General features: G+C 43.1%; 1 protein-coding gene and 1 pseudogene across 1 annotated transcript in view; one reads left to right on the forward strand and one right to left on the reverse strand.

Moving 5' to 3' along the window:
* Syce1 (synaptonemal complex central element protein 1) overlaps positions 1 to 2,710 on the reverse strand; it is an 11,004-nt gene extending 8,294 nt beyond the window's left edge. The window contains exon 1 of the mRNA NM_001025058.2: positions 2,606 to 2,710. Within this exon, the coding sequence (NP_001020229.2) occupies positions 2,606 to 2,684 (79 nt within the window). The 5' untranslated portion in view covers positions 2,685 to 2,710. The remainder of the gene's footprint in view (positions 1 to 2,605) is intronic.
* A 110-nt stretch (positions 2,711 to 2,820) lies between these two features.
* On the forward strand, positions 2,821 to 15,271 carry Vmp1-ps1 (vacuole membrane protein 1, pseudogene 1; annotated as a pseudogene).
* Positions 15,272 to 26,249: the final 10,978 nt, after the last annotated feature.

A 26,249-nucleotide genomic window follows, 5' to 3' on the forward strand; every position in this document is an offset into this window, starting at 1 on the left:
GGGAAATGCAAATCAAAATGACCCTGAGATTCCACCATATAACAACCAGAATGACCTGGATCAAAAACTCAGGCAACGGCAGATGCTGGTAAGAATGTAGAGAAAGAGGAACATTCCTTCATTGCTGGTATTGAAAATAGATCTACCTGAAAAGCCACCTATACCACTCTTGGGCATATACCCAAGAGATGCCCCATCACACCACAAGAACACGTGCTCCACTATGTTCATAGCAGTGTTATTTGTAATAGCCAGAAGCTGGAAAGAATTCAGATATCCTTCAACCAAGGAATGGATACAGAAAATGCAGTACATCTACACAATGGAGTACTATTCAGCCATCAAAAACAATGACTTCATGAAATTAATAGGCAAATGGATGGAACTAGAAAATATCGTTCTGAGTGAGGTAACCCAGACCCAAAAGGACATGGGAGGTATGTGCTCATTAATAAGTGAATATTAGCCAAAAGTACAGAATACCTAAGATACAACCCATAGACTGCAAGAAATTTAACAAGCAGGAAAGCCCAAGTGAGGACACTTCAATCCCACTTAGTAGGTGGAAAAATAATCATGGGAGGCAGATGGAGGGAGGGATCTGGGTGGAAGAGGGGAGAGGAGGAGAAAGGGGGAATAAGATCAGGTATAGGGGGTGGACAGGAGAGAAGCCCAGAGAACCAGCAGAATGAATAAAAATATGTAGCCTAAAGAGGTGAGGGGACCCTCTAGAAATACTAGAGACCTGGGATGTGAGAGACTCTCAAGACTCAATGGGGGTGATCTTATCCAAAATGCCCAACAGTGGGGATAGGGAACTCCAAGAGTCCACCTCCAATAGATAGACAGAGCCTCAAGTGGGAGGATGGGTTACTAACCCACAGTCAAAATTTCTGATCCAGGATTGTTTCTGTCTAAAAGAACTGCAGGGACAAAAATGGAGAAGAGACTGAAGGAAAGATGGTCCGATAACCAGTCCAACTTGGGATCCATCTCATGGAGGGGGGGCAGGGGTAAAGCAAGACCTGACACTATTACTGATACTATGGTGTGTTTACTGAAAGGAGCCTAGCATGACTGTTCCTGAGAGGCTCTTCCAGAAGCTGACCGAGACAGACACAGATACTTACACCCAACCATTAGACTAAAGTCAGGGACCCCTATGGTTGATTCAGGAGAAGGACTGAAGAAGCTGAAGTGAAGGGCAATTCCATAGGAAGACCAGTAGTCTCACTAGATCCCAGAAAGCTCCCAGAGACTGAGCTACCAACCAAGCAGTATACAGGGCCTGGTCCGAGGCCTCTGGCACATAAATAGCAGAAGAGAGCCTGGTCTGGCATCAGTGGGAGAAGATGTGCCTAATCCTCGAGACTTGAGGCCCCAGGGAGAGGGAAACCCTGGTGAGGGGGAGCATCCTCTAGAAAACAGTGGGGGGGAGGATGGGATGAGGAACTGTGGGACAGGGGCGGTGGAGGGGGAGCAAAGAGTAATGTTTGTGTGTGTGTGTGTGTGTGTGTGTGTGTGTGTGTGTGTGTGTGTGTGTGTAAATATTAAAAAACAAGATGTAAGCTCTCAGGTCTACTGCTCCAGCACTTTGCCTGCCTAGTGGCCTGCCTGCTACCATGATTCCTGCCATGATACAAATGGACTAACCCTGTAGAAACTGGAAACAAGCCCCCAATTAAATGCTTTCTTTTAGCCCTTGGTCTTGCCAGTGTAGGGGAATGTCAGGGTGGGGAGGCAGCAAGGGGTGAGTGGTTGGGTGGGGAAACACCCTCATAAAAGGGGAAGAAGGGATAGAATAGGGGGTTTATGAACGGGAAACCAGGAAAGGGGATAACATTTGAAATGTAATTTTAAAAACATCCAATAAAAAAAGAAATGCTTTCTTTTATAAAAAAAATGCTAAAAAAATAGTAGATTTTTAAAAGCATCTAGATATGTTAAGTGATTGAGGAAATTTGGGTGCAACTGCTATTTCTCTGGAGTACTTGTCCTTTAGATACGATGGACATTTATGGGTGACACTGCTGTCTGAGGTGGTCGGTCATAAAACTGAGTGGTGGGGAGGAGACTGGCAAACAATCATAAACTCTAAGCTGGGTAGTAGGGTCACAGCGTTAGCCCACCTGGCTCTACGCTTTTGTAGAAACTTAAGTTTATCACAGTAAATATATCGTTTTATCGCCCCATACACAGAAAACTGTAGAAATATTCTGAAAACGGTAGTTCTGTTCGGACGCGGTCCCAGCACCCCCATGCCAGGGGCGCTGCGATGGCATCAAGTTCAGGACAGCAAAAGGGCGAGTCCAGCTCAGGTATGGTCACTGGACTTGAGGCGTAGTGCCACAGGGCTCGGGTGTAGGTCCGCTCTGAAGGTGACAGGTGTGTGACTTACAACAACCACACACTAGGACTGGCATCACAGGAAGACTGCAAGCTGGCTTCTCCTCAGCGACTGTCCCAGTCAGCGATCCCAGTCAGCGATCCCAGTCAGCCCCCGCCCGGGTTCGCGCCCACCCGCGCAGACCTCCTCAGTCCTCGACAGGCGGCCTGCTCTCCCCGCCAGCTCACCAGGCCAACCCAGGCACCCGTCAGCCACTACCTCTGGCCCCCTCAGGCCCGTGGAGCAGGTCTGCTGATCCCTCGGGCTCCACACTCAACGGCTGCGGTCTGGTGGCCATACTGCTCCACCTCTTCAGCTGCCACAGCAGCTTCCAGACTGTTAAACACTGCGCCTGCGCAGTACACTGCGCGGCTAACTCTAGACCACGTGGCCAGAGCGTGCGCATGCGCAGGCGAAAAACATTATCCACATCACCACCAAACACAAATCCTTTTTAAACGCGATAGTCGGAGTGAAGACTTAGAAGCAGTGATTGGCCAGTTTCAGAGGCAAGTGCAGAAACAAGTGTGAAGGCCTCACCTTCTACAAAGGTTAGGGTTAGAAGATTAAAGTCGTCAAAGTTAGGATTGGGGTTAAAATGTGAAAATTTTCTACTCTCAGACAGAACGGTGATACTGAGCAGATTCATAATGCCTGCTGAAAAGAACCCCAAGAACCTGCGGTGAACATGCTAAACAGCCCCAAAAGACCATCCACCACAACTTCCAAAAAACCTGGGTGTCTCCATCCACGCTGTGCCTAAAGCCATATGCCAAGGTGGAGTCCAGGTCTGAGTACTTCTGGCACATTCTACACCGACCTGAGGAGTCCCATTTTGCTCATCCATGACTCCGGTAAAAAATTTCTTATACCACAATACTCCAACAGTCCATGTGTCAGGTAGTTTACTGGCCGCAGTTCCAGTCTAAGGTCTCAAAATATCTGCCCTGGATTACACTGGGCTCTCAGAGTTCTTCATTGGGGGGAAGGGGAGCGCGTGTTTCTTATGAACTCCTACCCTGTACAGATGTTAAGTAAGGGCCACTGGACTCCACTCAGCAGTCACTCTAAAAATGCGAATGAATTCCTGGTTCTCAGATTGTTCCTGAAGGCTTATAGAGATGCTTAATATACATTGTGTTGATAAATAACCCAGCATTAGATGGTCATAGGGAAATAAATAATATAATATATTAAGAATTATGTATTCTGTTTTATTGAGGACCAAGACTAATATATATATATATATATATATATATAATTTATCTTTTCTGAAATAGACCATACCCTGGAACACAAAATAAATCTTTACAAATTCAGAAGGAATGAAATCACTCCTTGTGCTTTGATTATCTGATATACTGATAGGATTGTCAGACCACAAATATATATATATATATATATGTGCGCGGGGGTGATTGTTTATACATGTATAAGATACCTTATGAGGGCCATGAATTTTCTTCCATGATTAGAAATGTGAGAATGTAATAGTTACATGTTTGTAGAATTTAAAAGGAAGCAAATAGACACACATTCCTTTCCTACTTATGATGGTTAATCTTCATTGTTAACCTGACTGGTTTAAGAATTACCATGGAAACACATTCCTGGTTGTAGCTCTGAGTGAGGTGTAACTGCAACGCGACTTGACCTGAATGTGGACAGCACCATTGGTAGTGAAGTCCTGGACTGAACAAAAGGAAAAGGAACTGAGCACACACATCCAGCGTCCTCTTCCTCCTGACCCTGGAAGTACTGTGACCAACAATGTCCTGCTGCTGCCAACACTCTTCCCCAACACTGATGGACTCTGTCTCCTTGACCTAGAAACCAAAATGGAATCGTCTACCCTTAAATAGCTTCTTGTCGGGCATTTTGTATTTTAGAAAAGCAGCTAACACATTGTGGGTCTCTTACTGGGCCTAATTTACAAATTAGCCTTTCTTATAGGTATAGGCATATGTTTGTAGGTTTTAAGTATCTGCAACTAATAAATTTGTTTATTATTTTTAGAAATACTTTCGTGTAGAAGTTTTGGGATTACTAATGCATACTATTATGTCATCTGCAAATAAGGATTGTCTAACTTCTGTCCCTGTCTGTCTGCCTTTGAGTTCCTTCTCTTGCCTTATTGCTTCAGCTGGTAGCTCAAGCCCAAAGTTGAAAAGAAGCAAGAGTGGACATCCCTCTCTAGTTCCTGACTTCTGTGGCATTGCTTCAAGCTTTTCTTTATTTAGGATGATGTTGGCTGTGACTGTCTCTACATAGCTCTTACTATGTCGAGGTTTGTTCCCTATAGCTCTACATCTTCTATGACCTTATCATGAAGATATTTGGGGTTTTGTCAAAGGCTTTTTCTGCATCTATTGAGATGTATGTGTGATTTTTGTCTTTAAGTCTATTTATGTGATTTATTACACTTTTTGACTTGTGTATGTTGCATATCCATGAATTTCAGGAATAAAGCCAACTTGGTCATAGTGTAAAATCTTTCTGATATATGCCCATGTTTTATTTGTAATGTTTCAGTAAGGGTCTTAGTTAGGGTTTTACTGCTGTGAACAGACACTGCAATCAATGCAAGTTTTATAAAGGACAACATTTAATTGGGGCTGGCTTACAGGTTCAGAGATGTGGTCCATTATCATCAAGGTGGGAGCATGGCAGCATCCAGGCAGGCATGGTGCAGCAGGAGCTGAGTTCTACATCTTCACTGGAAAAAAGCCAGGAACAGCCTCAGCATCCTGGGAGGAGCTAGGTCTCCAAGCCCAACCCACAGTGCCGCACTTCCTCCAACAAGGACACACCTTCTAATAGTACCACTCCAGGCCAAGCATATGCAAACTATCACTTCCACTCCCTGGGCCAAGCACATGCAAGCCATCACAGCAAGCATTTTTGAGTCTGTGTTTCCTTCTTTTCTGGTTTGGGTATTAGAGTGATACAGGCTTTGTTGGAGTTTGGGAGTGCTCCTTCTATTTCTGTTTTTTGTTTTAATAGTTTAAAGAAATTGGGTGTAGATCATCACTGAAAGAATTCCGCTGTGAATCCATGTGAGCCTGGACCATATTTTTCAATTGGAATGTTTTTTATTACTGTTTCAACCCCCTCCTTTGTATTGGGTCTGTCTAGATCAATGACTCCTTCTTGGTTTTTAGCTTAATGGAGTATTGGTTTTGAAAGCAATACCTTATAATATTCTGAATTCCCTGCTTATTCCTGAGTCTGCTAACTTAGGTCCTCTTTCTTTTAATTCCTTGAAAAAATGGCCTATGGATCTTGTTTATCTTCTTAAAATACATGCTCAAATTCATTGATTCTTTTTATTGTTATCTTTGTTTCTATTTCATTAGTTTACACTCTGATTTTTATTATTTCTTGCCAACAACTGGGTTTGGATTTGGTTTGTTCTTGTTTCTCCAAATATTTGAGTGACATCATTAAATTATTTATTTATAATCTATTTTATTTTATTTTACTGTAGGCACCTAGAGATCACTCAGTACTGAGTTGTTCAATCTCCATGAGTTTGTGTATTTACTAGAGACCTGTTTTCTGTCAGTTTTTAGTTGTATTACACTGTGGTCAGATAGGAAACAAGGAGTCGTTTCATTCCTTTTGAATTTGTAAAGATTTATTTTGTGTCCCAGGGTGTGGTCTATTTTGGTCCCTGTGCTTCTGAGTAGAATGTGTATCCTTCAATGTTTGGCTACAGTATTCTTTAGCTATCTGTTAAGTCCCTTTGACATGTGAGGTCACTTTTCCTGATATTTCTCTGTTTATTTTTTGTTCAGATGATGGAGAAGTGGGTTATTTTTTGAAATCATCTACTATTAATGTGTTGATGTTAATCTGTGCCTTTAAATCCAGTCGTATGTTTTTCATGAAATTGGGTGTCCCAGAGTTTGGTGCACATGTGTTTAGGATAGTAAAGTCTTCTTGGTTAATTGTTACCTTGATTAGGATTAAGTATCTCTCTATTTCTTCTGCTTATATTTAGTTTGAATTCTGTTTTATCAGATTGTGATGTCTGCTTGCTTCCTGATCTCATTTTACTGGAATCGTTTTTCTAGTCATTTACAGTAAGGTGGTACCTATCCTTAAAGCTTGTAAAAAACAGAGTGATGGATTTTGTTTCTTGATCCATTCATTCAGCCTGTGACTTTTGATTGGAGAATTGAGGCCTTTGGTACTTAAAGCTCCTATTGAAATGTGTTTTTGATTGCTGGCATGTTGTTGATGTTTGGTGGCGTTGTTTGGGTTCCCACCCAAAGTGGTACTTTGTGGTTTAGGTTGTTTTGTTTTCTTTTTTGTTTTTGTTTTCTTGATTTCGATTTGGGGTTTTGGTTGTTGTTTTGGTTTATCTTGGTTTGGTTTGGTTTTTGGGTTTGTTTTAATTTTTGGTTTGGGGTTTGGTTTGGTTTGGTTTTTGAGTCAAGGTCTCTATGTAGGTCTAGCTGTCCTGGAACTCACTATGTAGCACAGACTGGCCTGAACCCACAAAGATCCACCTGCCACTACCTCCTGGATGCTGAAATTACACTTATGCACCATGATGCCTAGTGTTACTTTGTGTTCACATGAGAGAATTTGTATAGAGGAAAGGGAAGTAGAAATGATGTGATTATAGTATAATCCCAAAATAAATTAAATAATCAATAATGTTGTTATATTAATTTATAGTTGAGAGTTGCCTCTTGTCAAGCCAAATGCAATCACTGGAATTTTGGAAAAGTAGCACAGTTTATTGTTGATTTTCAGGTATGTGTTACCTTCAAAGAGATGTCTTTTATTTTATATGTAAAGAAGTATTGGGCTGGAGAGATGGCTCAGTGGTTAAGAGCACTGACTGCTCTTCCAGAGATCCTGAGTTCAATTCCCAGCAACCACACGGTGGCTTGCAACCACCTATAATGGAATCTGATGCCCTCTTCTGGTGTGTCTAGTGAAGACAACTACAGTGTACTTATATATAATAAACAAATCATTTTTAAAAAAAAAAGAAAGAAGTGTTGTTTCCCCCATATATTCTAGTAAACACATCATCACAGAGCCTTCAGAGTCAGACATTCAAACCTATGAACCTATAGTCACCATTTTAAAAATGTACCTTTTCTAAGCCGTGGATTTGATTCTCTGAGATTGTAGCAAAGGACGAAAATGTCTACCAGAATGAGACACCAACATTGAGAAATGGCTTTCACTGATGAGTTACTTTTTCTGTGGAAAAGATGATACACAAGGGACATCAGTTTCTATTTGGGTAAGAGGAAGCTTTTTTTATTTTTATTTTTAAAGATTTATTTATTTATTATATATAAGTACACTGTAACTGTCTTCAGATACACCAGAAGAGGGCATCGGATCTCTTTACAGATGGTTGTGAGCCACCATGTGGTTGCTGGGAATTGAACTCAGGACCTCTGGAAGAGCAGTCGGGTGCTCTTAACCTCTGAGCCATCTCTCCAGCCCAAGAGGTAGCTTTTTATTCTGATAAAGTAAATGTAAAATATCAACACCTTTTTGCTGTGATAAAATCCTCTGACAAAAGCAACTTACTGGGGTTGGGGATTTAGCTCAGTGTAGAGCGCTTGCCTAGTAAGCACAAGGCCCTGGGTTTGGTTCTCAGCTCTGGGAAGAAAAAAAAAAAAAAACAACTTACTTCATCTCACAGTTCCAGGGGAACTATCATAATGGGGAAGTCACATTACTGGATCTTGAGGCAGCCATTCACATTACATCTGTAGTAAAGAAGCAGTGAGTCACAGGTGAACACATACATGCTTACATCAGATCCCTTTCTCCACACACTTTAGGACTCCTAGACTATGGCCTAGTCTTTCCACCTGTGCCGGTTAGCTTTTGTCAACTTGACATAAACTAGAGTCAGATGGAAAGGGGGACTTCAATCAGGGAAGACTGTGGGCATGTGTATGGAGTATTTTCCTTTTTATTGAAAACGGATTTTTCACAAATGATTATATCCATTTCCCTTTCCTCCACTCCTCCCAGTCCCTCCCCTCCTCACCTCTCTTTCGGAACCACTCCCTTTCTGTCTCTCATTAGAAAAGAGCAGGCTGGATGGAGAGATGGATCGGAGGTACAGTGAGTGCACTTGCTGTTCTTGCAGAAGACCTGCTTCAATTGCCAGCACCCACATGATAGCACAACCACCTGGAACTCCAGTTCTAGGGCACCCAGCACTCTCTGTTGGCCTCTATGGACACCTGCATGGCACGGAACACAAGCATGCAGGCACATAGAAACTCACAGATATAAAATAATATGACGTGTTCTCATAGCCAGAAGTCTCATAAAATACTGAGCTAGTATTTCTGAGGACCTGGCATATAGTATAGATCAGGCTCTTTGAGCTCATGTGCACCTTGCTTAGTTGACTCAGAGGGCCTTGTTCTCCTGGTGTCCTCCGTCCCCCCTGACTCTTACACTCTTTCCACCTCCTGTTTCCCCTGAGATCCAAGGGGAGGGATTTGGTGGAAATCTCCAATGTAGACTCTCTCTCCACATAATGTCTGGCTGTGGATCTTTGCATCCGTTTCCATCTGCTGCAGGAGAAAGCCTCTCTAATGAGGACTGGATAAGGCATGGATCTATGAACTACAAATATAGCAGAATATCTTTTGGAATTGTTTTATTGGTTTGGTTTGGATTGGTTTGGTTTGGTTTGGTTTGGTTCGCTTTGGTTTGGTTTGGTTCGCTTTGGTTTGGTTTGGTTCGCTTTGGTTTGGTTTGGTTTGGTTTGGTTTGGTTTGGTTTGGTTTGGTTTTTTGACCAGTAGTGTTTTGCTTTACCTTAGGTTCTTAGGCTATCTAGTCTCTGGTTCTTGGTTACCCAAGCAGTGTCACATATGGGTTCCTTATTGCAAAATGGGCCTTAAGTCAAACCAGACGTTAGTTGGTTACTCCCACAAATTCTGTGCCACCACTGCATGGTGCCCTGGTGCAATGGTGGCACAAATGTTGTAGAAGCAACCAACCACTATCTAACTGGACTTAAAGCCCACTCTTTGAGATGGAACCCATGCCTGACACTGCCTAGGTGGCCAAGAACCTGAGACTATATAGGCAGTGGAATGAGGGGAAAACCAAATACTATTGTTCTGCTAAAGGAACATAGCAATAAGATGACTCCTAATGACATCTGTGTACCCACAGATCAATATTTCAATCAGCTATCATCAGAGAAGCTGTCTCTAGCAACAAACAGAAATTAATACAGAGTCCTGCAGCTGGATAGTGTGCAGAGAGTGAGAAACCTTGTAACACACAGTCTTAAATGGTACATCTTCATCAAACCTGTCCTCTCAGGGCTCAGGGAGAAGCAACAGAAATATTTTTAAGAGCCAGAGTGGGGGTGGGTGATACCAAGGAAATACAATAAGACTGATACACATATATAAACTCACAAAGACTGTAGCAGTGTCACAGTATGCCTGAGACCTACACAGGTCCATGCCAGCCTGGATCTTGGGACTGAGAAGGGAAGTGGACATGAGCTCCTATCTCTAACCAAGAAGCTATCTCCAACTGACACCCACTTACAAAGGAAAACTTAGTTTCTCCAATGAAATCTCCCTGGGTATACAAACCACACTTAAGGGCCAGCCCCATAACTAAATACCCAACACACACACACACACACACACACACACACACACACACACACACACACACACACACACAGAGAGAGAGAGAGAGAGAGAGAGAGAAAGAGAGAGAGACAGACAGACACACAGACACACAGACAGATGCACAGACACACATACACAGACACACACAGTATCTCAATGTATTTTTGAAGATTTTTCATCTCATATTGCTATGTTTGGCCATTTTTTTACCTTACTGGTTTTTTGCTTGTATATTATAGGTTTCTATTTTCATTTTTATGGGTTTTGTTTGTGTTGGGGGCTGATTCTGCGTTAATATGTATTTCTAGTGTTTTTTCTTTGATGTGTGTGTGTGTATGTGTGTGTGTATTATTATGATTTTTCATTGGCCTGTTTTCTTTTGTTATTTTTTACCTTTTTATTGATTCTTTATGAATTTCACATCATGCACCCCAGTCACATTTATCTCTCTGTCCCTTCATATTCATCCTCCACCCTTGCAACTTCCCCTGCAAAAGAAAAACAAAATCAAACAAAAAGTCTCATGGAAGGGAGGGAGGCTTGACACCCCAGCATAGGAGGATACTAGAGGGGTGAAGCAGGAGTGGGTGAGTGGACGGAGGAGCACCCTCATAGAGGCAAAGAGGTGGGGGGAAGGGGATGGGATGGGACTTTATGAAAAGGTAGGTGGGAAGAAGGATATCATTTAAAATGATTAATAAAGAATAAATCTCATCATGGAAGAGGCTGCAGTGTTTCACACAATATATGTCTATCATTTTGTCCACATATCTTTCCTTGCAAATGTTCATTGTAGTGAGTCATTGGTCTGGTTCAAGGCCTTGGCTTCTTTCTGCTGCACTATCAATACTGGATCCTCACTGGTTCTCCTCTCAGATATCCTGTTGTTGCCCTGTGTCATGGAGATCCTGCTGAAGCTTTGGATCTGCAGGACCAGCCCTTTCACATGCTCCAGCTGATCCTAGATGATACAGATGTTGGGGTGGGCCAACCCAAAGCCCTGGATCTGGGCCTGGAAGGTAGCTGAGTTGGTCAGCCCACCAACCTTTCTGGGCCTTGTAGCGCTGCCCTGGCTAGCTCACCCAATGCTCCACCTGCATCAGCTCCCCTGTTCCCCTGCTCCCTCCCCCTACCTCCCTGTTTTCCTGCTCCCCTGCCCTCTGGGCTGGCTCATCTGTGCCTTCAACACCAGGGCCATCTCTACTGTGCTGCCCAGGCAAGGTGCAGGGCCTGATCTACCAAGTGCTGCAGAGATGATGGGGGCAATTCTCCCACTCTTATGACCTCAGAGCCAGCTCACTAACCTGCCACAGGCGGCAAGGGTTGAGGAGGGAAAAGGTCATGTCTCCTTCACCCATACCACCCCATGGCAGATGAGGGGCAGAGCCAGTTCTCCTGTGCTCATGCCCTTGGTACTAACTCACACCCTTGGGGCATCCTCATGCCTTTGGGGCCAGCTCACCTATACCCTTCCACCAAAGTCAGCTCTACACTGCTGCCCAGGTGAAGGTCATAGCCATTTGTCCTGAGTGTGGTGGCTGGTAAAGGGGTGGGCGGGGTTTGGGGAGAACCCAACACAGTGCCTCAAGTGGCAGTATAGACCAGGGACATCTGCATGGCCTTTGGTGGTAACATAGGCTTGGGATATCAACACAGTCCCTGGCTGCTATAGGACCAGGACCCAAACATGCGCCAGCAGCAGAATGGGCCTTGATATCCTCATGGCCTCAAGTGGCAGCAAATGTCACTTAGATCAGCATGTCCTGCCTCGGCAGCACAGCCCTCAGACATCCACATGGTCTCCAGTGGCAGACCAGAGCACAAGCATCCAACTGACCTTTGGTGGTAACTCAGGCCACAGACATCAACATAGACCTCAGCTGCAGCAGGACCACAGACCCAGACATGGCCCTTGGCAGCAGCCCAGGCCAGGACCTCACAATAGCCTCCTCATATCAGCCAGTTCCTCACCACTGTAGAGCTGACTCTTCAGCGTCACCTTTCTCCACAGCGTATGCACACTTGGCTTCGCTTTCTCGTCCATCTCTCCACCACATGCTCCACCTTTCCCATCACACACTAGCCCGTCACAACGGCACCCGTGACAGGTGCTTGGGGATCTTTCTTCCCACTTGTTTGTTTTCTACAAAGAAAAAGAAGGCATGGAGTTGGAAGGATTGAGGCGTAGGGGGAGTCTGAGAGAAGACGATGGAGAAACTATGATGTGGATACTGTGTGAAAAAGTTCTTTTCAATTGAGAACAGAATACAGATTGTTGCTGCTTTTGTGCTCGGTCATCCCTGTTGCTTTTGGACACGGGTTAGGAGGTTTGTTCTGGGGCCAGATCTTCGTATGGTTTGGCTAATATTTGTTCTGGTTGTTTATTCTGAGCTGGTTGTTGGAGTGCCGCCTGCTTTGTTTGCGGGACTTTTGGACTGGGTGTTTATCTTGGCCTGCTCTCAAAGCATGAGCCCAGAGTCTTCACGAATTTGTTGGCGCTCAGCCATTTCTGCAGCCACTTTCTCCTACTTTTCTATTTTCTCTCCTGCTGATTGTAGTGTCAGAAGTCGTATGAGTGTCTGATCACAAAGATCCCAAAGTTCACTGCCATTGTTCCTACAGCCAAACCTGGTGGAGGTAATTATCACCTTGGCAGAATCACCTAGGAGACGGGCCTTCAGGCATTCCCGTGAGACTTCCTTGATTATGTCACATTTATATGGGAAGACCCACCTTACTTGTAGGCATGATTACTTCCTGGGCAAGGGTTCATGGACTGTATACAATGGAGACCATGAGCTAGCACCAGCATGCATGCATTCATTGCTCTCTTCTCTTGACTCCAGACACAACATGAACAGCTGCTTCCAGCTCCTGCTGCCTTGACATCAACCATGATGGATGGTACCCTGCATTGTGAACTACAATAAAGCCTTCCCTCCTTATGTAACTTTCATCAGGGTGTTGTGTCACAGCCACAGATACAGAAAAATAAGCAGCACACACCATTCTTAGCGGGAAAGCATGACCTTGATCTTGTGTTTGAAGGCATCTTAGTGATTCCGCTGGGAAGACAAACACATCAGACTGACTGTGAGCCTTGTCGTGTTCCTGAGAACTTGCAGAAGATGCACAGCAGTAGGAACTGGCCTATGAGGAGTAATGTTAAGATTTATCTTGGCTGGAGCCCAGCGGCGAGTGTGAGAGTCGGTGTTGTGAGTGGCTTCCAGGATCCTGCGATCCGGAGAAGCCATGGTCTGAGCGGCTCCTTCAGAGTTACTGATCTATGAAATGGCAGAGAATGGAACAAATTGTGGCCAGAGACGTGGAGCAATGAGTAAGGAACAGCATAATGGGAGTTTCACAGACCCCTCTTCAGTACATGAGAAGAAGAGAAGGGATCGGGAAGAAAGACAGAATGTCGTCCTCTGGAGACAGCCGCTCATTACCTTGCAGTATTTCTCTCTGGAAACTTGTAGTTTTGAAGGAATGGACCTCAAAATTGTGGCATCGTCAAAGCACGGTGGTGTCCTTTTTCCTGCTGCTTGCTGCGCTTGTAGCTATGTGGAAGGAGCACACCAGCAGTATGTGCAGCGGATAGAGAAGTAGTTTCTTTTATATGCCTGCTGGATAGGCCTGGGGATTCTGTCCTCCATTGGTCTCGGAACAGGATTGCACAGCTTCCTGCTTTATCTGGGCCCACATATAGCCTCAGTTACATTAGCTGCTTATGAATGCAATTCGGTTAATTTCCCTGAGCCACCCTATCCTGACCAGATTATCTGCCCAGAAGAAGGCACTGAAGGAGTCATATCTTTGTGGAGTATCATCTCAAAAGTTAGAATTGAAGCCTGCATGTGGGGCACTGGGACAGCCATTGGGGAGCTGCCTCTGTATTTCATGACCAGGGCAGCTCGCCTCTCAGGTGCTGAACCAGATGATGAAGAGTATCAGGAATTTGAAGAAATGCTGGAACACGCAGAGACTGCACAAGACTTTGCATCACGAGCTAAACTGGCAGTTCAAAAACTAGTACAGAAAGTTGGATTTTTTGGAATTTTGGCCTGTGCTTCTATTCCAAATCCCCTGTTCGACCTGGCTGGAATAACATGTGGACACTTCCTTGTACCTTTTTGGACCTTCTTTGGTGCAACTCTGATTGGAAAAGCAATCATTAAAATGCATATCCAGAAAATCTTTGTTTATAGTAACTTTCAGCAAGCACATCGTGGAGCAGATGGTGGCTTTCATTGGGGCTGTACCCGGCATAGATCCGTCTCTGCAGAAGCCTTTTCAGGAATACCTGGAGGCCCAGCAACAGAAGCTCCATCACAGAAGTGAGGCAGGCACAGTGCAGGGAGAAAACTGGTTATCCTGGACGTTTGAGGAGCTGGTCATTGCCATAGTGTGTTACTTTACCCTGTCTATCATTAACTCCATGGCACAGAGCTATGTCAAACAAATCCAGCAGCGCTTGAACTCAGAGGAGAAAACTAAATAAGCAGAGAGTTTTTATCTGCAGAAGTTAGCGTGGTGGAGCCCGCCTTACATCGGGAGGGCTCTCACCAGGAAGGAAGATCCCCATTTCCAACCTGTACTGATTTTTAAAACATTTCTCCCTGAAAGCAGTTTAGTCCACATTTTACACTGACATACTCTTGCTTTCTTTATTAAGGTAAGGTCTCCACCCTCGATTCAATCCACATTGTATTCCTTAGGGTGGATATGATGTTCTGCTGCAAACTTAACAAAACTGGCCTTCTGATACTTTCACAGGGCCACATGGTCCAACTGGAGAACTTCGGCCACACAGAACCTTCTGACATATGTTAAATATGCCAGGCTTTTCAGGCTTGTCACAAATGATTGGTTTTTCTAAGTCACCAAATGTATATAAGTTTTATATATATACATATATATATATATATACATATGTGTGTGTGTGTGTGTGTGTGTGTGTGTGTGTGTGTGTGTGTGTATTGGATAGCAGTCTTGCATGGCTATCATGGAACAATGTAATATGCCTTCCTTTCCCACCCTCAAAAAGACCATTTTATGATGCATTGCACACCCTCTGGGGAAATTGATCTTTAAATTTTGAGACAGTATAAGGAAAATCTGGTTGGTGTCTCACAAATGAGTACACCATTTTTTATTCTGTATATTTAGAATGAAGTCGTGAAAAACTTTATAAAGACATCTTTGATCATTCCAAAAAAAAAAAAAAAGAATCTTAACAGCACCAGTGGAAGGGGAAGCCCTTGGTCCTGCCAAGACTGAACCCCCAGTGAACGTGATTGTTGCGGGGGAGGGTGGTAATGGGGGGAGGATGGGGAGGAGAACACTCATAGAGAAGGGGAGGGGGAGGGGCTGGGGGAATGTTGGCCTGGAAACCAGGAAAGGGAATAACAATCGAAATGTAAATAAGAAATACCCAAGTTAATAAAGATGGAAAAAAAACAAAAATAAAAGATTTATCTTAACATTAACTTTCTCTTCCATCGTTTAAATCTTTTAAGATTGTGTTGACCTTGAGCTATAAAACCTTAAATGATAAACTCTGGGATTAATATCTAGCTTCAAAATTGTGCCACTTTCTTTTGATACCCATAGAGACATCAGAAACATGAGATTATGCTCATTTTCAATGATACCAATTAGTGTCCTGGTACATAAATTCCTTCCAATGACAACTCTTACTCTTACTCTTACTTACTCTTTTGAACATGTTTCTTAAATCATTTTCCATTTAGGTATTTTAAAGGTGTCCTCTACTACTCGAATTTTTTTTAATTTTTTATTAGTTATTTTATTTGCTACATTTCAAATGTTATCTCCCTTTCCTCTCTGCAAACCCCCATCCCATCTGCTCTGCCCCCTGCTTCTATGAGAGATCTCCCCCACCCACCTACCCACTACCACCTCACTGCCCTAGCATTCTTCTGTGTTGGAGCATTGAGTCTCCACAGGACCAAGGATACAGTATATTTTTTTTATTAACTTGAGTGTTTCTTATTTATATTTCGAGTGTTATTCCCTTTCCCGGTTTCCGGGCAAACATCCCCCTAATCCCTCCCCCTCCCCTTCTTTATGGGTGTTCCCCTCCCCATCCTCCCCCCATTGCCGCCCTCCCCCCAACAATCTAGTTCACTGGGGGTTCAGTCTTAGCAGGACCAAGGGCTTCCCCTTCCACTGGTGATCATACTAGAATATTCATTGCTACCTATGAGGTCAGAGTCCAGGGTCAGTCCATGTATAGTCCTTAGGTAGTGGCTTAGTCCCTGGAAGCTCTGGTTGCTTGGCATTGTTGTACATATGGGGTCTCGAGCTCCTTCAAGCTCTTCGAGTTCTTTCTCTGATTCCTTCAACAGGGGTCCCTTCTCAGTTCAGTGGTTTGCTGCTGGCATTCGCCTCTGTATTTGCTGTATTCTGGCTGTGTCTCTCAGGAGCGATCTACATCCGGCTCCTGTCGGCCTGCACTTCTTTGCTTCATCCATCTTGTCTAATTGGGTGGCTGTATATGTATGCGCCACATGTGGGGCAGGCTCTGAATGGGTGTTCCTTCTATGTCTGTTTTAATCTTTGCCTCTCTATTGCCTGCCAAGGGTATTCTTGTTCCCCTTTTAAAGAAGGGGTGAAACATTCACATTTTGATCATCCGTCTTGAGTTTCATTTGTTCTAGGCATCTAGGGTAATTCAAGCATTTGGCTAATAGCCACTTATCAATGAGTGCATACCATGTGTGTTTTTCTGTGATTGGGTTACCTCACTCAGGATGATATTTTCCAGTTCCAACCATTTGCCTACGAATTTCATAAAGTCATTGTTTTTGATAGCTGAGTAATATTCCATTGTGTAGATGTACCACATTTTCTGTATCCATTCCTCTGTTGAAGGGCACCTGGGTTCTTTCCAGCTTCTGGCTATTATATATAAGGCTGCTATGAACATAGTGGAGCACATGTCTTTTTTATATGTTGGGGCGTCTTGTGGGTATATGCCCAAGAGAGGTATAGCTGGATCCTCAGGCAGTTCAATGTCCAATTTTCTGAGGAACCTCCAGACTGATTTCCAGAATGGTTGTACCAGTCTGCAATCCCACCAACAATGGAGGAGTGTTCCTCTTTCTCTGCATCCTCGCCAGCATTTGCTGTCACCTGAGTTTTTGATCTTAGCCATTCTCACTGGTGTGAGGTGAAATCTCAGGGTTGTTTTGATTTGCATTTCCCTTATGACTAAAGATGTTGAACATTTCTTTAGGTGTTTCTCAGCCATTCGGCATTCCTCAGCTGTGAATTCTTTGTTTAGCTCTGAACCCCATTTTTTAATAGGGTTATTTGTCTCCCTGCGGTCTAACTTCTTGAGTTCTTTGTATATTTTGGATATAAGGCCTCTATCTGTTGTAGGATTGGTAAAGATCTTTTCCCAATCTGTTGGTTGCCGTTTTGTCCTAACCACAGTGTCCTTTGCCTTACAGAAGCTTTGCAGTTTTATGAGATCCCATTTGTCCATTCTTGATCTTAGAGCATAAGCCATTGGTGTTTTGTTCAGGAAATTTTTTCCAGTGCCCATGTGTTCCAGATGCTTCCCTAGTTTTTCTTCTATTAGTTTGAGTGTATGTGGTTTGATGTGGAGGTCCTTTATCCACTTGGACTTAAGCTTTGTACAGGGTGATAAGAATAGATCGATCTGCATTCTTCTACATGCTGACCTCCAGTTGAACCAGCACCATTTGCTGAAAATGCTATCTTTTTTCCATTGGATGGTTTTGGCTCCTTTGTCAAAAATCAAGTGCCCATAGGTGTGTGGGTTCATTTCTGGGTCTTCAATTCTAGGATACAGTATATTAAAGTATATCTATGAAGCTAGTTTATTTTACTGGAACTAAACTAATAAGGATAGTAGTGTTATGCATTCTCATAATTAGGTCTTTTTACACAGAACTACTCCTATCTCTTTTGGAAAGATTTGAGTCTTTCATGATCTCACAAAGGTCTGTATTAAATCTTCTAAAGGGAACTCATTTGGGGTACCACTACCTTAAATTCGACTTTCTAGACTCCCCAAAAACAATATTTCACAGTAAGAAAACTGAAAGAGTATTAAGTGTTTCCAACCAGCTGAGTTAGCATTTTATATTAAACATTAATTTATTAAGTTAATAAATTATTATTTCAATAATATATTAATATATTGTTACTTAAGTTAAACAAAATATTATTTTAAAAATAAGTTATTTTAAATATATTAAATATATTAAAGTATAGCAAAGGCACCAGTGGAAGGGGAAGCCCTGGGTCCTGCTAAGACTGAACCCCCAGTGAACTAGACTATGGGGGGGAGGGCGGCAATGGGGGGAGGGTTGGGAGGGGAACACCCATAAGGAAGGGGAGGGGGGAGGGGGGTATTTGCCCGGAAACCGGGAAAGGGAATAACACTCGAAATGTATATAAGAAATACTCAAGTTAATAAAAAAAAAAAAAAAGTATAGCAAAGGCTTTGTGAAGTTGTGTTGCCAACTTGAAAAGATCTAGAATCACCTAGGAGGCTTTTGGTGCTCTATCCAGCAAAGAAAAGAAGCAAGTGTCTTCCCCAGTTACTATGTTATTCTTTGAGGCAGAATCTCTTCCTGACTTGGTGCTCACTTAGCCGGCCAGTAAACCCCATTGTTCTTTCTACCTCTGCCTGCTTTAACTCAAATTCTCTTGCTTGCACAGGCACTTCACAGACTGAGCCCTCTCCCTTGCTCTCTGCCTTATACCATACCGTGGTTTTCGTTAGCTTAATTGCTATAGCTCCTCAGAACTATCGGCAAGTTCCTTTCCTCCACCGCCCAGCACATCTCAACAAAAGAACACCTACACCAAAATAAACTACCAATCTCAGAATGCACTTCTTGCCTCTCTGTGTTCAAACTAGAGGTGGGCTATTGGTTAAGTTGGGGTTATACAATTCAGAGTTAAAGTTAAGGTCAGGGTTATGCTTAGAATTAAGGTTTTAGTTAAACAGATCAGGATTAAAGGATTAGGGTTAGAGGTTAGATGTACAGGATTACTGTAGAGTGAAATTTAATGTTTAAGTTTAATAAATCAAGTGTAGAGATAAAGGAGGAAAGGATTGGAGACTTAAAATAAGGGTTGGTGGTTAGGATTAGGGGTTCAGTGTTTGGTGACCAAGCCAGCTCAGTCAGTCAACTGGGTCTCGAGGAGGGAGCAAGGATTAAAGAAAAAAAAGACAATTAGACAACATTATATTGTGACTCCAGCAAATGGTGAAGGGTGTGTTTATTTCTCCAGTCTCTTTTATATCATTCTAGGTACATGCGAAGAGTATGACCACTTCTAAGGCATAAACAAAGTAGTCAGGGAACAAATAAGGGATAAACAAAGGTCCCAAGGTCACTGTTCCTAGTGACGTATCAAGATGATCAAGATACAAGGAATACATTCCTTGGCTGTATTTTTCTTGAGCTTATTTTCTTGTCCTAGCCCAATGTCAAATATTTTTGCCAATTTCCTAGAAGTGGCCCCAAGAGCTCTCCACGGTAAAGAGCTGGATTTTTAAGATTAAGGTAATTATTAGGAGTTATGATAAGGGTTAGACACTCAGTGGTTTGGGCAGAGTTACACTAAACTAAACCTAATGCCTAACCCATACATAACAATAACTCTCTAACCCTAATCCCGAATCTAACCCTAACTTTATCCCTACAACTTTTTCTAACTCTAAACCTAGCACTAACCCCAATCTCAACCTTAAACCCAACCAAGCAATAACCTTTAATCTAACTAACTATAAACCTTTAACCCTACCACTAAACCTAGTTCTGAGCTGCATAAACCTCACCCTAGTCCTGATCTTCGAATGTAACCATAAATTCAACCCTAATCCAGAGTCTAATCCTGAGTTTGATAAAACTAACCTTAATCCTGAGCCAAGACCTGAGACTAATTCTACCAGAATCTCAAACTAACTGAAACACCTAACCCTGAATCATAGTAATGCTAACTATAACTTTAACACCCTAATACCTCAACCCTGTGACCCTAACACTAACCTTAACCCTCTCACCTTAACCTTAACCCTGTAACTCTAGCCCTAACCCCTAACCATAATCCTAATCCTAACCCTAAACCCAATCCCTAACCCCACCTGCGGGTGCCTCTGGAACAAGGGACTAAGTCTCCATGCATGACTGAGAGTCAAGTAGATGGTTTTATGGCACCAGTTGCACCTAGGGATGTTGTGATTGGCTGCACGCCTGCAGCTGGAAGTGTGCCAAGTGGTTACAATAATTCCAGCCGTGACAACCCCACCAAGCCAACCCTGTCAAGATTTTTAAGTATGGAGCAGCATGTTTTCATTAGTTTTTACATAGCTCACATTTTCTTGTGTGACCTTTCCAAGCACTCACTTTATCATGTTACCAGCTTGGCTAACCAGGTTTGCTGGTTTGAGCTAGGCCCATGATCTAACGGTTGGTTGTTCAACTTTAACAGGTAAAGTATACACAAATACAAACCATTAGCTTTTGCGATAAGTAAGCTATGCATAGGGCTAAGCGTAAGATATTTACTGTTTTATATGGCTCTTTGCAGAAAGGGTTTATGAACCCAGTGATCTTATGTTCCCTGGGCTAAGTTTTTGTTCATTCCAGCCTCCTGTGCACTGTTGGATAGACTGCACTTTCATGATATTTCAGTATCTGCAGTTAACCCTTAAGTAATGTGGGCAACAAACAAATCACCAACCTAAACACACGTTAGAATTTAATCATTTGAAAATTTTGGGTCATGTGCTGTTACATTTCAGATGAGAAAACTGGACCATAAATTGGTTACTAAAAAATGATAACCATGAGCTGGTCAGTGGTGGTGCACACCTTAATCCCAGCACTCAGGAGGTAGAGGCGGGCAGATCTAGAAGTTCAAGGCCAGCCTGGTCTACAGAGTGAGTTCCAGAGAAATTCTGTCTTGGAAAAAAAATAATAACTGTGCCTATGACACTAAACTATATATGGTCTACCATCTTTAAAAAGATTAGAAGTCATGGTATGCACTCATCGATAAGTGGTTATTAGCCCAAATGCTTGAATTACCCTAGATGTACAGAACACATGAAACTCAAGACAGATGATCAAAATGTGAATGCTTCACTCCTTCTTTAAAAGGGGAACAAGAATACCCTTGGCAGGCAATAGGGAGGCAAAGATTAAAACAGAGACTGAAGGAACACCCATTCAGAGCCTGCCCCACATGTGGCCATACATATACAGCCACCCAATTAGACAAGATGGATGAAGCAAAGAAGTGCAGGCCGACAGGAGCCGGATGTAGATCTCTCCTGAGAGACACAGCCAGAATACAGCAAATACATAGGCGAATGCCAGCAGCAAACCACTGAACTGAGAACGGGACCTCCGTTGAAGGAATCAGAGAAAGGACTGGAAGAGCTTGAAGGGGCTCGAGACCCCATATGAACAACAATGCCAACCAACCAGAGCTTCCAGGGACTAAGCCACTACCTAAAGACTATACATGGACTGACCCTGGACTCTGACCTCATAGGTAGCAATGAATAGCCTAGTAAGAGCACCAGTGGAAGGGGAAGCCCTTGGTCCTGCCAAGACTGAACCCCTAGTGAATGTGATTGTTGGGGGGAGGGCGGTAATAGGGGGAGGGTTGGGAGGGGAACACCCATATAGAAGGGGAGGGGGAGGGGTTAGGGGGATGTTGGCCGGGAAACCGGGAAAGGGAATAACATTCGAAATGTAAATAAGAAATACTCAAGTTAATAAAGAAAAAAAGGAAAAAAAAAAGATTAGAAGTTAGAAGACTTTCAAACTTCATTGTGTGTATACATATACATATACATTTACATATACATATACACACATAGACATATACATCCTCCTGCATACAGCTGTAATTATCCCACCCTCATTCAATATCAGCTATGTGCACAGATATTTTTCGTATCCTAGCACTGTGGGGCATAGAAAGATGACCCTGCAAGAGTGTTTTCTTAGACTGTCGGAACAGATATGTGTCAGCCAACACCAAGGAATAAGGAGTATTGACTCCAATCCTAGTTAACCTCTAATATTTCAATGGAAGCATTAATATTGGGGTTACTGTTCTCCTGGAAATAAGAGTGGTGATCTGTAGTAACCTGGTGGAAAATAGTCCCAATGAGGGGTGTGTGTGTGTGTGTGTGTGTGTGTGTGTGTGTGTGTGTAAACATGCATATGTATATAAACATCTTACTGAGATTAAAATTGACTACTTGTTTTTATGCTTGGCTGAGTTAGAGTCTGCTGAGCAACACCTTACCAAATACAGGCAGGCAGGCAAAAAAAGTGTGTTGTTTCCTCATGAAAACACCTAGGGAGCTGTCTGAGAAAGCCACCACCTCTTCCTCCTTTTTCTTCATGACTACTATTAACTTGAATTAAAATTTTTACTTTCTGACTAAAAGTGAAACATTATAGCTTTAAAAAAATATCTTGAGCCAGAGTTGGTGGTGCAAGCCTTTAATCCCAGCACTCAGAAGACAGAGGCAGGTGGATCTCTGAGCTCAAGGCCATTCTGGTCTGCAGAGCAAGTTCCAGAACAACCAAAGCTACACAAAGAAACCCTGTGTTGAACACACCCCCACCAAAGAAGAAGAAAAAGAGAAAAAAAATTGTAATCCTCAGGTTTGTTGTTCTTTGACTTTATTGTCTGGAGCCCTGCCTCCGTTCCACTAATTAGTTAATTGCTCCATGGCTCTTAGCACGGGGAGGACAACAGCATTGGTGCAGGTTAGCAAACATATAACCCCACAATCCTAACCTAAACCCCATGCCTCCCTATGGTGGTCTGAATGAGCATGTTTGAATGCTTGCTCTCCAGTTGGTAGGCTTGTTTGGGAAGGATTGCTCCTTGTTGGAGAAAGTGTGTCACTAGGAGGTCTTGGAGGTTTCAAAAGTCCTTGTCATTCCCGTGTCATCCAAAGCCCATCCTCCTTCCCTCTGCCTTTGTGCATGTGGAAGTAGTTTTGAGCTATTGCTCCAGGACCACACTGACTGACAGCCATCTTCCTGCCATGGTGCCGTAGGCCCACCCTCTAACACTACAGCAATGTACACTCTTCTGTGAGTTGTCTTGGTCACAGTGTTTTGTCCAGGAATAGAAAACTAATTCTACCACGAGGCCTGACCCCATACCCTAGTCCCTTATCCCTAGCACCGTAACCCTAATCCTCTATCACTAACCCTAACCCTCCTCACCTTCAAAGCCAAGCCTAAGTAACCCTAAACCTAACCCCTAATCCTCCAAACCTAATTCTAACCCTAACCTTCAAACTAAGGACTGGGAGTTAGACCACTGGTGGACAGACAGACAGAGAGAGAAAGAAACAGAAAATGGTGGCATACTCCTTCACCCTCATGATCTGAGACAAAGGCTTGGCAGGCTCTTTCCCCCATTACTATCCCCCTTTAACCCAAAGCTGTGGGTCTAACAACTTCCATTTCTTTGTTTAAACTGAGCAGTCAGAAATTAAGGAAAAGGGGCTCGAGATCCCATATGTATAACAATGCCAAGCAACCAGAGCTTCCAGGGACTAAGCCACTACCTAAAGACTATACATGGACTGACCCTGGACTCTGACCTCATAGGTAGCAATGAATATTCTAGTAAGATCACCAGTGGAAGGGGAAGCCCTTGGTCCTGCCAAGACTGAACCCCCAGTGAACTAGATTGTTGGGGGGAGGGCGGCAATGGGGGGAGGATGGGGAGGGGAACACCCATAAAGAAGGGGAGGGGGAGGGATTAGGGGGATGTTTGCCCGGAAACCGGGAAAGGGAATAACACTCGAAATGTAAATAAGAAACACTCAAGTTAATAAAAAAAAAAATTAAGGAAATAGGGCCTATCCCTGGCCACAAAAGACTCTTAAGACACCCCACTCCCAGCACTCAGGAGAAAATGAACCTCAGCTGCTTAATTATTATTATTATTATTATTATTGTTGTTGTTATTATTAGATGTATTTCTTTACTTACATTTCAAATGTTATTCCCTTTCCCAGTTTCCTGTCCATAAGCTCCCCATCCCCACCCCCTCCCCCAAATGTGTGTTCCGCCCAATCCACTCCCTTACCACTCCCCCCGACATTCCCCTGCACTGGGGTTCCAACCTTGGCAGGACCAAGGGCTTCCACTTCCACTGGTGCCCCAACAAGGCTGTTCTCCACTACATATGCAGTTGGAGCCCTGGGTCAGTCCATGATAGTCTTTTGGTAGTGGTTTAGCCCCTGGAAGCTCTGGTTGGTTGGCATTGTTGTTCATATGGGGTTGCAAGCTCCTTCAGCTCTTTCAGTCCTTCCTCTAATTCCCCCCAATTCAGTGGTTTGCTGCTAGCATTGACCTCTGTATTGGACATGCTCTGAATGTGTCTCTCAGGAGAGATCTATATCTGGTCCCTTTCAGCATGCATTTTTTAGCTTCATCAATCTTATCTAGTTTTGGTGGCTGTATATATATGAGCCATATGTGAGGCAAGCTCTGAATGGCCGTTCCTTCAGTCCCTGATCTAAACTTTGCTTCCATATTCCCTCTTATGGTTATTTTTCCCCTTTTAAGAAGTAGCGGGAGCATCTGTATTTTGGTCATCCTTCTTCTTGAGCTTCCTGTGGTCTATGGATTGCATCTTGGGTAATTCGAGGTTTTGGGCTAATATCCATTTATCAGTGAGTGCATACCATGTGTGTTTTTCTGAGATTGGGTTACCTCACTCAGGATGATATTGTCTACTTCCATGCATTTGTCTATGAATCTCATGAAGTCGTTGTTTTTGATAGCTGAGTAGTATTCCATTGTGTAGATGTACCACATTTTCTGTATCCATTCCTCTGTTGAAGGGCATCTGGGTTCTTTCCAGCTTCTGGCTATTATAAATAAGGCTGCTATGAACATAGTGGAGCATGAGTCTTTGTTATATGTTGGACCATCTTTTGGGCATATGCCCAAGAGAGGTATAGCTGGGTCCTCAGGTAGTGCAATGTCCAATTTTCTGAGGAACCTCCAGACTGATTTCCACAATGGTTGTCTCAGTCTGCAATCCCACCAACAATGGAGGAGTGTTCCTCTTTCTCCGCATCCTACCTGAGTTTTTTGTCTTAGCCATTATGACTGGTGTGAGGTGGAATCTCAGGGTTGTTTTGATTTGCATTTCCCTTATGACTAAGGATGTTGAACATTTCTTTAGGTGCTTTTTGACCATTCGATAATCCTCAGCTGAGAATGTTTTGTTTAGCTCTGTAAGCTATTTTTAATAGGGTTATTTGGCTCTCTGTAGTCTAACTTCTTGAGTTCTTTCTATATTTTGGATATTAGCCCTTTATCAGATGTAGGATTGTTAAAGATCTTTTCCCACTCTGTTGGTTGCCGTTTTGTCCTAATGACAGTGTCTTTTGCCTTACAGAAGCTTTGCAGTTTTATGAGGTCCCATTTGTCAATTCTTGATCTTAGAGCATAAGCCATTGGTGTTTTGTTCAGGAAATTTCCCAGTGCCCATGTGTTTGAGGTTCTTCCCTACTCTTTCTTCTATTAGTTTCAGTGTATCTGGTTTGATGTGGAGGTCCTTGATCCACTGGGACTTAAGCTTTCTACGGGGTGCTAAGAATGGGTCAATTTGCATTCTTCTACATGCTGACCTCCAGTTGAACCAGCACCATTTGTTGAAAATGCTATCTTTTTTCCATTGGATGATTTTGGCTCCTTTGTCAAAGATCAAGTGACCATAGGTATGTGGGTTCATTTCTGGGTCTTCAATTCTGTTCCACTGATCTACCTGCTGGTCTTTGTACACATACCATACAGTTTTTATGACTATTGCTCCGTAATACTGCTTGAACTCAGGGATGGGTGATCCCCCCAGAAGTTCTTTTATTGTTGAGTATAGTTTTCCCTATCCTGGGTTTTTTGTTATGCCAAATGAATTTACAAATTGCTCTTTCTATCTCTATAAAGAATTGAGTAGGAATTTTGATGGGAGTTGCATTGAATCTGTAGATTGCTTTTAGCAAAATGGCCATCTTTACTATATTAATCCTGCCAATCCATGAGCATGGAGGAGCTTTCCATCTTCTGAGATCTTCCTCAAGTTCTTTCTTTATAGACTTGATATTCTTGTCATACAGATCTTTCACTTGCTTGGCTAAAG

Source organism: Rattus norvegicus, chromosome 1 (genome assembly GCF_036323735.1).
Source record: "Rattus norvegicus strain BN/NHsdMcwi chromosome 1, GRCr8, whole genome shotgun sequence".
NCBI classification, from domain to species: Eukaryota; Metazoa; Chordata; class Mammalia; order Rodentia; family Muridae; genus Rattus; species Rattus norvegicus.